The sequence below is a fragment of the Limanda limanda genome, chromosome 7 (genome assembly GCF_963576545.1).
Source record: "Limanda limanda chromosome 7, fLimLim1.1, whole genome shotgun sequence".
NCBI lineage: Eukaryota > Metazoa > Chordata > Actinopteri > Pleuronectiformes > Pleuronectidae > Limanda > Limanda limanda.
The window spans coordinates 9,706,498-9,718,760 of NC_083642.1; the positions used below are offsets into that span (position 1 = coordinate 9,706,498).

The window sequence follows — 12,263 nt, forward strand, 5'->3', positions numbered from 1 at the left end:
TTGGATCTGGATGGAGCGAGAACACAGAGGAAACATTTAGTTGCTCTGTTTGTGTGGACTTAAAGATGTCACTAGGGTTTCCTTTATTGCCCCATCTTACTTCACCTGCAGGGATACTAGAGCAGCATGAAGCAACAACTCAACCAAGTCCTAATTACACCATCTCTGGAATGGTAAATCAAAAAACGCTGCAGCCAAACTAAGCCCAAGACATAATTTAAAATTCTAGTGGGGATCATAAAAGGGTGAAATGTGAATAAATTGATGCACAAGATACCTGGAATAATCTCATTTGATGCTTTGGTGCAGCCCCAAAAATAAGTCTTAGGTTAGAATGTTTTCATCACCGTGTGGCTTTAATGAAGATAAAGTGGAATTAAAGGATTTTAACAACATTTAATCTACTTGAGGGGGGAATTAAAGGGGGGAGTGGATGCTGATAGGTTTAAATATGAAAACTTGTACAGACTTTAGCACGCAGCACTTTTTAAAAACACCAACTCAAAATATCTCTTGCTCCCCTGAACTAAAGCTATACTCTGATAAATGCAGCTGTTCTGCATCGTGACTCAGAGGAACCAGATTCAACTCTCCCTCCTGAATCCTGCGGCCTTAGAGTAGTTTTACAACATATGAATGCATGTCTCTGCAGCCTGTAACGGTGTCCAAAGGGAGACCAGCTAATGTTTTCGGTGCATCAAAAACAACAAGGGGAAAAAATCTTTAAACTGAAAATAATTTGGAGACTCATGGATTAATATGCATTCGTACACTTAATTTCTGTGAATGAATTCATCTTGTGTAGTGGAGCCAGCTGTCTATCTCATACTCAGCCCTTTATTTGTTTTTCAAATGACAAATTGGGCAGCAGCTCCTCTACAGGGGGATCATTCCGTTGCGCACGACTTGCTGACATCAATGGGGGAACGAGGGATCCTGAAAAATTGATCCAGCGTCAGTGTGACGACAGCGAGCGGTGAGCATAAATGCTGGGACGGAAAGTTGTCTGCTCATACCTCCAGACTTGGTCTTTGCGGGTCATCAACCGCTGCGAGAAGCTGAGAGCAACAGCACCATCACTGTGCGCACAACGGGGACGAGCAGAACTTGGATCATTCAGGTAAGACTGGTGCGATTCAGAGTCACTTCTTGTAAACAAGTAAGTTAGTAAGTTCTGCTTGATGATGTCTAGGTGGATCAATTGTAGCCAATTTCTCGTTATTCAAAGGTATGTTTGAAGTTCCTTTAAGTGCTGCAGCTTTAGGATTTTATGTGTATATGAAATAAGGAGAGTAAGTACTTAAAGAAAAGCTGCCCACAGTAATCTACGGTTGGATGAATGATCTCTGGTCGTGGTACATTTGTTATTTTTTTTAAAAGGGTCAGTTCACTATTTAAATTCCTGTCCTGCGATCTAATTCCTCCACAGACGATCATCCAATTTACCATGAAGTCAATATGCCTTCTCCTCCTGGCTTCTTTCGTGCTCTGCAACTTGGCGGTGTCTGGAGGACAGGGCATCCCCGCTGACGATGACACGGACCGGAGGACCATCGATGATATCCTCCTACAGGGAGCCGGGAGTCTCCTGATACGCTCCATCCTCAAAAAGATGCATGAGGAAGAAGACAGAAACGGTGCGTAAAATGTGCACGGGTTACATCTTGGATCAACTTGACAGAAGACGCCGGATTTTATTTTATGCTACTTATCGTCATGGTGTTTAAAATATTTGATTTTCAGTTTATTGTATGTCAGAGATTATATTCCTACTTTCTCTGCATAGATATTTAGGTTTTGTGCTGGAGGCAGTTCTGGCTTTTACGCATACGCTTGGATGCGTCCAGTTTGATCATTATAAATAAAGTTATAAATAAGGTTAGAAATTAAGTTTTAAATTGTGTTTTACATCGTGAAAATGGGAAAGAATATCCATCCAGTTTGACATGTTGCGTGGAATGTGAACCACCACACAGATTTGTGCGCAATTTACGCACGGGTAATATTTACAGTACAGGGAAAGGCAGCTCAAAGTCCTAAGGCTTCTTGAAGTAGCTAATTTAATGTTGTATATTTCTCCAGAGGGATTTTCCTCTCAGCCAGAATGGGTGACAAAAAGACAGCATCCCGGTAAGAGATACAGCGACGACTTGGAGAAGCGGCAGCACCCGGGGAGGAGAGAGGAGGACGAGGACGATGATGAGTACATGGACGTTCAAAAGAGACAGCACCCGGGGAAACGCGACGATGAAACGCACCAGTACACGGAGTTCCAGAAAAGGCAGCACCCAGGGAAGCGCTCCACGATGGGCTACATTTCTGACGAGCCCGTGGTAATCCTGGAGAGAGAACTTTCTAAACGCCAGCACCCTGGCAAGCGCTACCTGCTGGTGCACAGCAAACGCCAGCACCCAGGTAAACGCCACGGAGAGGACGAGGACGGAGACGTGGACTGGGATGTGGACGGAGACGAAGACCTCCCGGGGTTGGAGAAGCGGCAACACCCCGGGAAACGCTTTTGGGATAACGCAAATCCGGATTTGGGCACAAACAGTCCGTGCGATGTTTTGGACCCTACGAGCTGCGGCAAGTCCAATCTGCTGCTCGACTTTTTAGACAACATCAACAAGAGCCACGCCGAGGAGAAGAGACAACACCCGGGGAAAAGGTTTGCACCAGAGCAGGATCTAGTGACAGGAGAGTAGAGAGGGAAGAAAACAACCTCTGCTGTGCGTAAACTGTATTGTAAAACAAATCAATGTGAAAATCAAGTGACCATAATGAATTATTAAAGTTGGAAAAAAGAAATTACATCCTTTGACATTTTGTGCAGCTGGTTTTTTTTCATTTGGGAAATTACTGTATCATCATTGCAAAACATGAATCTGCTGTTTATTTACTTGGGGAGCTTGTGCGTAAGTAAGATTAATAATGACTTCTCACAAGAGCGTGTCCTATGTTAAACTTTAATAATTAATCATAGTTATAATTAGAATTAGCATTATTCAGTATTTTTTTAGTTGATGATGAAGTCAAGTCCAATATGGAAGCATTAGTCTACTGGCTTTTGCGACGTCGCCTCTGTGAGGCAACAGACGCTGGCCAGTACAGTTCATGCTTGAATCCAATCCTGCGTTCACACTTAATGCAGAAACCTCATTCACTCACTGATTTGCTTCATTCTTTTGTACTTATGTCAAATATAACGAGTACCACAGCAAATAAATTGTGCCAGTTATTATTTTTCTAAATATTCTTGCATGGATTAAGTTTATTTAACCTAATGTTGTAAATTGGAAGACAAATAAACTACCAACAATGTTTTTGTTGGACAATAAAGTGCATTGGTCAAAATGTATTATTTGCTTTGTTTGCAGTAAGTGCACTCCTCACTGAGCAAAAATCTTTGAAACTGCTGATTCAACCCAATTTAGTCTAATTAGTGTGTATGGTCCAACAAAGCATTGGCCCTGACTTTGCCTCAGTGAGAATGATTATTGCAGTTGCGTTCGAAGTGTCAGGTATCCTCCTCTCTGTTTAATTGGGCTTATTCCTTCGGAGGCTCCGAAGCAGCTGTCCACGGGTCGATCAATATGCAGATTATTCATGAGCCATGGGAGCTAGAGATGGAGATCTTATGGTGGAGATACTCCAATGAAACACACACACAGAGAGGAAGGAAGGGTAGACATCATAAAATGTCTCAAACATACTTCGGTGACTGTCGAAATTGTAGTTTTGATTTTGCAACAAAGAAGGAGGATTTAAGAATAATTTAGCTACAGAACAACATTTTGCATTCACCTCAACTTTCTGTCATGAGTAACTCCTCAGATTTATGGTCCTGATGACTCAGACGGTTGTATTATCCTACCAATTTAAGTTGATCGTGACTGGAACAACCCACTAGGGCATGATGACTTCTGGGCCCTTATTGGCCCCGTGTTTCTCCTCTTCTATTCTATATCAAGCTGCCTTGTGCCCATTCACTTAAGTGCACTGGCGCATCTTGACTGTATTTTTGCTGCACAGCCCCAGAGCTTTAGGCTGTAAGTATAAAGGCCAATATTTAAAAAAACTATTTATGCTATACTATAGAATAAAGCAGGGCCGACTTCAAGGATGATTTTATCTCATGTCATGATGTGATTCATATTCCATGAAAAAGATGCAATGAATTAAATTTCTCCCAAACCGACTGAGACACAATTAATTTGAGGTCTTTAGGCAGTTTCAAAATATGCACATACACTAGAGACAGACAAAAATCTTTGCTTTCAGCAACCACTCGCCAGAATCTGCATAGTGATCAGGAGATGTAGCCATGGTAGCCAGGTCCTGTTGATGCATATACCTGACCAATCATGAGCCATGTCTCAGCTGTCAATCAAGATGTTTCCGCCCAGTTTTAGAGTAAATAACTAGTTTAAAACCAAACTTGCTGGAAAACATTCACACTTGATCGGTGGTAAGAACGAAAAAGATGTATTTAATATGTACTTGGACTTTTTAGTTTGGTCCATGTGACATGTCCCATCTGCTCACATGGAGGAGGAGGGAATTATACACTATACTGCTGCCCGACAACACGTGGTGATCGAGGAACTTTCTATATCTATATGTCCATCTTTATATACAGTCTGTAGCTGTGTCCCAATTGGCATTCAAGGGTTGCTTAAAATGCAACGGCCGAACCGAAATGAGACGGTCAGGCATGTGGAGTATTTTTGTGATTTGCGTCACCAGCTTGTCCCGCCCTTACCGCTGTCGCCTAGCAACCGAGCTGTTGTTGGACAAGACGAGAAAAATACCCGTTGTTTTTGTTTAAATCTTGTGTACCACCCGATACACACATTTAAAAGTGCAAGCATCAGACATTTTGGTCTTGTTGCTGGCCTCTGCCGACCGTTTGTCACCAAAGTGCAACGAATCCGGGGATAAGTTGGCCTGAGAAGGAGCCTCTTTTGCTGGAAATGTTGAAATTCTATGCTAATTAGTGTCATAATGTTTTAACAGGATTTTAACAACATTAAAATGGGAAAGAATATCCCTCCAGATTGATATGTTGCCTGGAATTTTAACGACCACACCGATTAGTGTGCAATTCTCACACGGGGAAACACATCATTAGGGGGAACCATCGTTACAGTACAGGTACACCGGATCAAAATCTTGAAGTGGCGAATATACAGTTTTATTTTCTCCAGCGGGAGTTTCCTCTCAGACAGAATGGGTGATAAAAAGACAGCATCCCGAAAGGAGATAGAGCGACGATTTGGAGAAGCGGCAGCATCCGGGGAGGAGGGGAGAGGACGATGACTACTCGGAAGTTCAAAAGAGTCAGCACCCGGGGAAAGAAAAATACATTTGTCAACTGCATTTGAAGGAGCCTTCGAAACATAACAGCCTGGTGACACAAACGATCTTCAATGCAGCCTCTGAAGGATGCAGGCCTCTGAATTGTTCCACAGCCATAGACTGCATATAAAGAGGACACAGCTTAAGTGTACAACCAATTCACTCTGGTCATCTCATTTACAGAAACTAGCAAAAACTCTCATGTCACAAGTGGCTGACAGACTCCAGCGATGGATGTGAGCTGACACACTTTGATCCAGTGTTGTAGGGACATGTTGTTGTGCGTTTGGTTTGGTTTGTCCCTCGTCTCCTCCCGTACAGCCAGGCAGGTCGGTCACATGACCAGGCTGCTGCTGCTGCTGCTGCAGCTGGAGTTCGAGCTGTCACACAAACCGAACTAACAACAACACAGCGGCGGAGGGACACTTCTGTGAGTAGAAACGATCCGTCGGGTCGGTACCTCCGAGGGTTCCGGGTTCTGTGGAGCCGGAAGCTGCTCATGTCCGCAGGGAAACGGTAGAAACGGTGGCTACAGAACGCGATAGCTGCTGCTAGCATGGTCCTGCTAACGGGACATTGTTGTCCACTAGCACGGCGGCTAACGTTACACAATTATTGAACACTATGACTTCATGTGTTCACGTCACACACACAACAACAAAGCACTCGCTATATCTGCTTGTGTGGTTGTGTTTGTGTAGATCGAGTTGTCAATGTGTATGAACTGCTAGTTAACGTTAGCCGCCCTTAAACCTGATATAAGTTCATTATAATGGAGAAGTTTTAATCAGGATCAAGCCAGTGTAACATGTTTGATGTGTATGATTCGTGTTAAAGCTGCAGTGATGTCAGCTGCTTCGCTGTTTTCCAAAATAAAAGACATGCAGCTTTCTACAAGTTGACCACATTGCATTTGACCACAGTTAGGATCCTATCACATGGTTTACAGCTGAATCTGAACAGTCTTTTATACCAAGAAGGACGTTCTGTGTATTTCTTTTAATCTTTTAATTTCACATGCCTTCATATTTCAAAGTGCCTCTCATATTTTAGTATGATTCTCAGTGTGTCTCTGCATTGAAGTGTGTTTTAATGGTTTGGCATTAAAGACCAAAAGCTCCCAATCAGAGTGTAAATCTGTGTTGGCTTTAGCACAAATATGAAATACCTAAATGTCCTCAATAGCAATATAATAAAGCCCAACACTGATCTACCTATCTAACTATTTATCTAGGAGCAAAAAATCAGTCTTTAAACTTTGCTGTGAGGTTTATCATGATAAGTATCGTTACTGACTGACTTCAGTGATAGATTTACTTCAATTCATGTTTGTCTCCCTCTTCAGTGTCCTGGGATTGTCTGCGGCATGATGGAGCTGCTATGGGGTGGGTCGTACACCCTGTGACATGGAGGCCAAAGCAGGATCCTCCCACCTTGCACCTCTTCTCTGACATCACAGTCGACCGCCGTCATGGCCTCCAGCTACCCTCCTCCCTTTGAGGGACCAGGTGAGGTGAAGGAGGGCTTTCTCTGCCCTCTGTGCCTGAAAGACCTTCAGTCGTTCTACCAACTCCAAGACCACTACGAAGAGGAGCACTCCGGGGATGACCGCCATGGGATGGGGCAGCTCAAAAGTGAGTCTTCTAAATTGTGGGAAAGTAATTGCACTGTCTAACTTTGCCACGAGATTAAACCCAGTCACCGAGTTTTATGTTCTCCAATGTTGAATGTGGGTTTATGTTATGGCTGATTAGTTAAGATCCAAAGACACTGCACCATTGTAAACTATTGCCAGGATGAACTGGCAGAATAGATTAATTGCCGTTAGTGTACACTGTTTAAAAACCCTTTCTGCTTTTTCTTTTAATGGAATTTCTCTCAATGTCTTTCTCTTCACAGATTTGGTTCAAAAGGCCATGAAAGCCAAAGACAAGCTCCTAAAGAGGGATGGTGATGACAGACCAGATACGGGCAGTTATGAGTCCTTCTACTACGGTGGAGTGGACCCTTACATGTGGGAGCCTCAGGAACTGGGTAAGACGATAGTGACGGAAGAACATAAAAATAAGCTTTACCAGATTTCTTATGTAATATACTGACAATAACTGTTCTTTTTCCTTTTGTAGGAGCAGCTAGAAGTCATCTGGATTTATTCAAAAAACACCGGGCAGCCAGGATAGACCATTATGTGATTGAGGTCAACAAGCTCATCATCAGACTGGAGAAGGTGTGTTTACAGTAGCAATTCACAGCTCATTTAAACCATAATGTTCTTCCTGTGGTTGTCGATATAAGACTTGAACACAGGCTCCACTGTACGTCTCATTTATCATGAAACCTTTCGTTTCAGTTGACATCGTTTGACAGGATCAACTCAGATGCTGCCAAAATCCGAGGTTTGTCCGCATGCACGACCCCTCTACGTATATGTTAATATATATTATGGTAAACTAATGAATGTTTATCCTCCTTTATAGCCATTGAGAAGTCAGTCGTTTCATGGGTGAGCGACTCGGACGTCCCGTTTTGTCCCGACTGCGGACACAAGTTCAACATTCGGAACAGGCGGCACCACTGTCGTCTCTGTGGGTCCATCATGTGTAGGAAGTGCATGGAGTTTGTCCCATTACCTTTAGCCCGTATGTATGAACTAAATATTACAGAAACTCCTCATACGTCTGATGAAGTTACGTTTTCTAATACCTCTCGTTGCTGTGATTTGTTTGCTCTTTCCTCACAGAAAAGCTGATAAGTGGGACGCGAGAAGCCCTGTGTGTGCACGGGAGCCCCGGTCACTCCCAGTCCCCCCCGGCAGGAGGTGGCAGCAGTAGCATGGGCTCCAGGAGAGGCAGCATCAGCAGCCTGAGCAGTGTGACCTCCATGCTGGAGGAGAAGGACGACGAGAAGATCCGCTGCTGCCACCACTGTATGGACACACTGGTGAAGATACAGCAGAAACTGGAGGAGAAGGACCACATGCCTGATATAGTGAAACTTTATGAGGTTAGTAAATAAAACATAAAAATTATTATTTCAGAACTCACTATCTGCCTCTTGATCAGGTCCCAGTTGTTGTATTTTCAAGCAGTCTTGAGTTTACTCTGCTGTATCCGTTCCACCGTGCAGTGTTTGTCTTTTGGGGTTTCCTGTTGTTCACTTGATGTAAACTTTCTTCCTGTCAGAGGCTGAGGATGTGCATGGACAAAGTGGATGAAAGGGCTCCAGAATACATCCGGATGGCTGAGTCGCTCAAGTGAGCCTCATATAAAGCAGTTATTTAAAAAAAAAATTAAATCAGCCTTTATTTGAGGGACTGTGTTATTTCTTACTGTGATATTCTTTAACAGTGCCGGGGAAACTACATACAACCTTGACACTGCCGCTGGACTCCGACTGGAAGTACAGAAATACTATGAACTCATCGATGCGTTAAGGTACAAGCAATTCCTGAACTACTGTTTCTAAAAATGAATATAACTTCTTTATCATGTTTATCACATATGGAGTCTGACAAGATTAACTATGTTTTATTGTCAGTAAGAGGATTTTAACACTAGGAGTTAAAGATGATCCACAGCCACGTCCTAAGGCGCTGCAGCTGCAGAAGATGATCCGATACACAGCCACACTTTTTGTTCAGGTGAGACCTTGGACAGAAAGGGTGAAACATACATTCACACACACTAGATACTAAACCTATTAGGTGGCAGGTGATTTTTACAGCTGTTATTTAAATTCAGTTTTTCTGAAATCAATATAAACAATTGGAAATAATAGTGAAAACAAATCACTTCCCTCAGAGAAACAAATCTGAAATCTGAATGGGATTATTGTGCATCTTTCAAGCATTCTGTTACATTTACGCAGTATTTCTACTTCAAATGTATTTCGACCTTGATCCTTCCTTTCACTGAACTCCCTCATTCCTTGTGTCCTCCCTGTTTCAGGAGAAGCTGTTAGGCCTCATGTCTTTACCCACTAGGGAGAAATATGAAGAGCTGAAAGAAAAGAAGAAACAAGAACAAGAGAAGAGAGTCCAACAAGAGAGACTGGTGAGATTGTGTACTGAAACTTCTGTCTTGATTTTTCATCAGTCAAACGGGTACTGAATCTTGTCCTTTGTTTGCTTTCTTGCTCAACAGGCATCCCAGGAGACCTTGAAGCGGAGGCAGGAGTCTGAGAGAAACCGTCCACCCGTCAGTACCAACGGGGAGCTGCCGCAAGCCCCGAGAGCGCCGCGCATGACCAAAGCTGCCGGCTGGTTGCCCTCCGCAGACTCTGGTCAACGCAGTGAGTTCGAAGACCCCCTCCTACAGCAGATTGAGAACATTCAGTCGTTCCTCCGTCAAGCACGAGAGGCCCAGAGAGCAGACGAGGTTGCCATGTTAGAGGAGAACCTGCGTCAGCTGCAGGACGAATACGACCAGCAGCAGACCAGTCTGGCCATCGCTCTCTCCCAGAAGCTGGCTAAGGAGGAGAGCTTGCAGCAGGGGGAGTTCCATCGCCTTGAGGCCCGGGAACGGGAGGAAAGGGAGGAACGGGAACACTGGGGCCCTGCTGTGAGCTCAGCTCAGTTGGCCTTCACCATGGAGAGGTCTCTAGATATCAGCCCAGTGGTCGTCTTACAGGGAGAGCATGACACTGCAGCAGAGGAGCTGACTCCTAAAGCTGAGAGGAGCCCGGCGTCTCTAAGAGCGTTTCCTGCTCTCACAAGCCAGGAGGAGTCGCCTCCTCGTCTGAGGAGCTTAGGGGGACACATAACCCCCCCTGGTGGTGAAGGGCAGAATAGCACCTCTCTTAACCCTTTTGAGGAGGAGGACACTACTCCCACTGAGGAGGATCCCAACAATCCTTTCTCAGAAGACATCAAGAAAGAACACAAAGATGTACCCAACGGGAAGAAAGAATACAACCCTTTTGATGAAGATGTCGAGGAGGACACTCGGGCCGACTCCGTGGCCAGGAACCCGTTTGAGGAGGATGACAACACCGACACTCGTAACCCTTTCATAGAGGCCTCTGGCAATTCCCCAGGAGTATCAACCAATCCCTTTGACGGGGTAGATGAAGGCGAGGCTTTGCCCGATTTGGACATGATAGAGGAGGAACTGCTGCTGCAGCAGATCGACAACATTAGGGCCTACATATTTGATGCCAAGCTCAGCAGCCGCCTTGACGAGGTGGAGCTCCTGTCAGAGAATCTGAGAGAGCTACAGCACACCCTACAGGAGCAGAAGAAAAAGAAGCACTGACAACTTTTCTTAAAAATCCCCCTGATCACCTGCTACTTACCAAGTCCTGCAAGGCTAGTTCACTTTACATGACTAATGAGCCCGCTGAGTTTAGTACGGGTGAAGTCTTCAAGAAAGATTAGGTCTGTCCCAAAATTACGTGTACTAGAGACAAGTAGTCCGGAACGATTCATTTTCAAACACCTTTCTAAACCACTTATCCTGCACAGAGGGCTGGAGCCAATCCCAGCATGCACAGTTTCTAAGCACCATAAGTAAAACATGTATATTTGTACAGGCAGCGTTGCCGATCTCCAGCTGCATCAGTGCAAACATGAACAATAGAAGATGGAAGAATGCCACTGTAAAGATTGTTGTAATGGGACCAATGGCTGGTCCTTTGAGTTGTGTCTGACTGTGGTCTTGTGGAAGTCAGCATGTGTGATATGGCTTCCTCTGCCAGAAGCTATGAATGAAGGCATAACAAGTTACCATGGCGACGGTCGAACAAACTCGCAATGGGATCAAATGATGCACAAAATCCATTATTCATTATTTCAAGAGTTTTCCTTCCAAGGAAATTGAGTGGCAGTATAAAAAAAGTGTCAAAATTTATGAACCATAACCTGAGATTTTATTTTAATTCCACGTATTCCTCCTCCCGGTCAGAACCTATTGCTTTCACTACCCACAGTTTTACTCAGCTCTCCACAGGTCAGTTGGATATTTGGATGTTTTATACTCGATGTGGCTGATGAGGCTTTGAACGAAGATTTTTTTTTTTGTCTTCAGCCCATTGATCAACATTCTTCATCGGCTGAAATCTACATCAGATATTTCTCTGTAGCCACTTTAGGTTTTAAACAACTGTTCGTCACATATACAGAAATAATCCCCCTTATGAAAAATCAACTTACTGTTCGTTTAATTCATGCCAAAGAACTGAACCACGACTGTTGTAACTGGAACATGAACTATTCCTATACCATCTCTTTCTTTAATGAGACACACAATGAATAAGACTTTTGAGACTGTTTGGGGGCAATTTGGTTTTTGAAGGAACCTGATCATTAAATATATTAAGATATTTATAGATTTTTAATTACAGGCTCAAATTAATAATGCCGTCTCACCCCTTGCAGCAGGGGGGTTAAATCTCCATTCCACAAAATTAGGCAATTTTTGTTGCTTGTCAAATATGCTGACGTATCTGATCCTGAGGACGTTTACCATGAATCACACTGATACTAACTACTTGTGTGTTTGCAGAACATTATGAGAAGCAGCGTATTATTTCAGTTTCTGTTAGTTTTAAACATCAAATGAATTCATCACATGAGCCTGTTCCTGTTCTGCATGGTTGACTTGATCGAAGAGATTAAACTCAGTGTTTTGTGCATCTGGTTAGTGTCTCAGTTGCGTCGTATTTGCCACAGTGAGCCAAGTGAACTAAAGTTTTTCCACGTTGTACTGTGCGCCCCCTGCTGGTTTTGATCTCGATGTTTACAGTGGCTGCCCCTGATCTGAGCGAGGATCAGGGGTTGCATGATTTGTGCGTTTGTGAGTCTCTGAAGTGCTGTTTGATTCTGGTCTTTCTATCGAGCTTGTGGCCAAGCTTGTCTTCCTGCTAATTGTTTTTTGTTTTCACATTTGGACAAATCGATCGGTTTGACA

The 12,263-nt window shown here is 43.8% G+C and overlaps 2 protein-coding genes across 2 annotated transcripts; both read left to right on the forward strand.

The window, feature by feature from the left end:
• The first annotated feature begins 1,447 nt into the window (after positions 1-1,447).
• Positions 1,448-2,705, forward strand: trh (thyrotropin-releasing hormone). Its single transcript, XM_061075512.1, has 2 exons — positions 1,448-1,637; positions 2,083-2,705. Exons 1-2 carry the CDS (start codon positions 1,448-1,450, stop codon positions 2,703-2,705), a joined length of 813 nt encoding a protein of 270 aa, XP_060931495.1.
• Positions 2,706-5,701: 2,996 nt separating this feature from the next.
• LOC133005231 (rabenosyn-5) lies at positions 5,702-11,727 on the forward strand. The gene is made up of 12 exons (XM_061074841.1): positions 5,702-5,788; positions 6,704-6,992; positions 7,258-7,392; positions 7,485-7,585; positions 7,709-7,754; positions 7,836-7,997; positions 8,099-8,361; positions 8,541-8,611; positions 8,706-8,792; positions 8,896-8,998; positions 9,306-9,410; positions 9,501-11,727. The coding sequence occupies exons 2-12, from the start codon at positions 6,830-6,832 to the stop codon at positions 10,608-10,610; spliced, it is 2,346 nt and encodes a 781-aa protein (XP_060930824.1). The 5' UTR covers positions 5,702-5,788; positions 6,704-6,829; the 3' UTR covers positions 10,611-11,727.
• The last annotated feature ends 536 nt before the right edge of the window (positions 11,728-12,263 follow it).

Coding starts and splice junctions, on each gene's coding strand:
- trh (XM_061075512.1), top strand. CDS start 1,448: ATGAAGTCAATATGCCTTCTCCTCCTGGCTTCTTTCGTGCTCTGCAAC. Junction 1,638..2,082: donor TGAGGAAGAAGACAGAAACG/GTGCGTAAAATG, acceptor ATATTTCTCCAG/AGGGATTTTCCTCTCAGCCA.
- LOC133005231 (XM_061074841.1), top strand. CDS start 6,830: ATGGCCTCCAGCTACCCTCCTCCCTTTGAGGGACCAGGTGAGGTGAAG. Junction 8,793..8,895: donor GAACTCATCGATGCGTTAAG/GTACAAGCAATT, acceptor TTTTATTGTCAG/TAAGAGGATTTTAACACTAG. Junction 8,999..9,305: donor CAGCCACACTTTTTGTTCAG/GTGAGACCTTGG, acceptor TCCCTGTTTCAG/GAGAAGCTGTTAGGCCTCAT.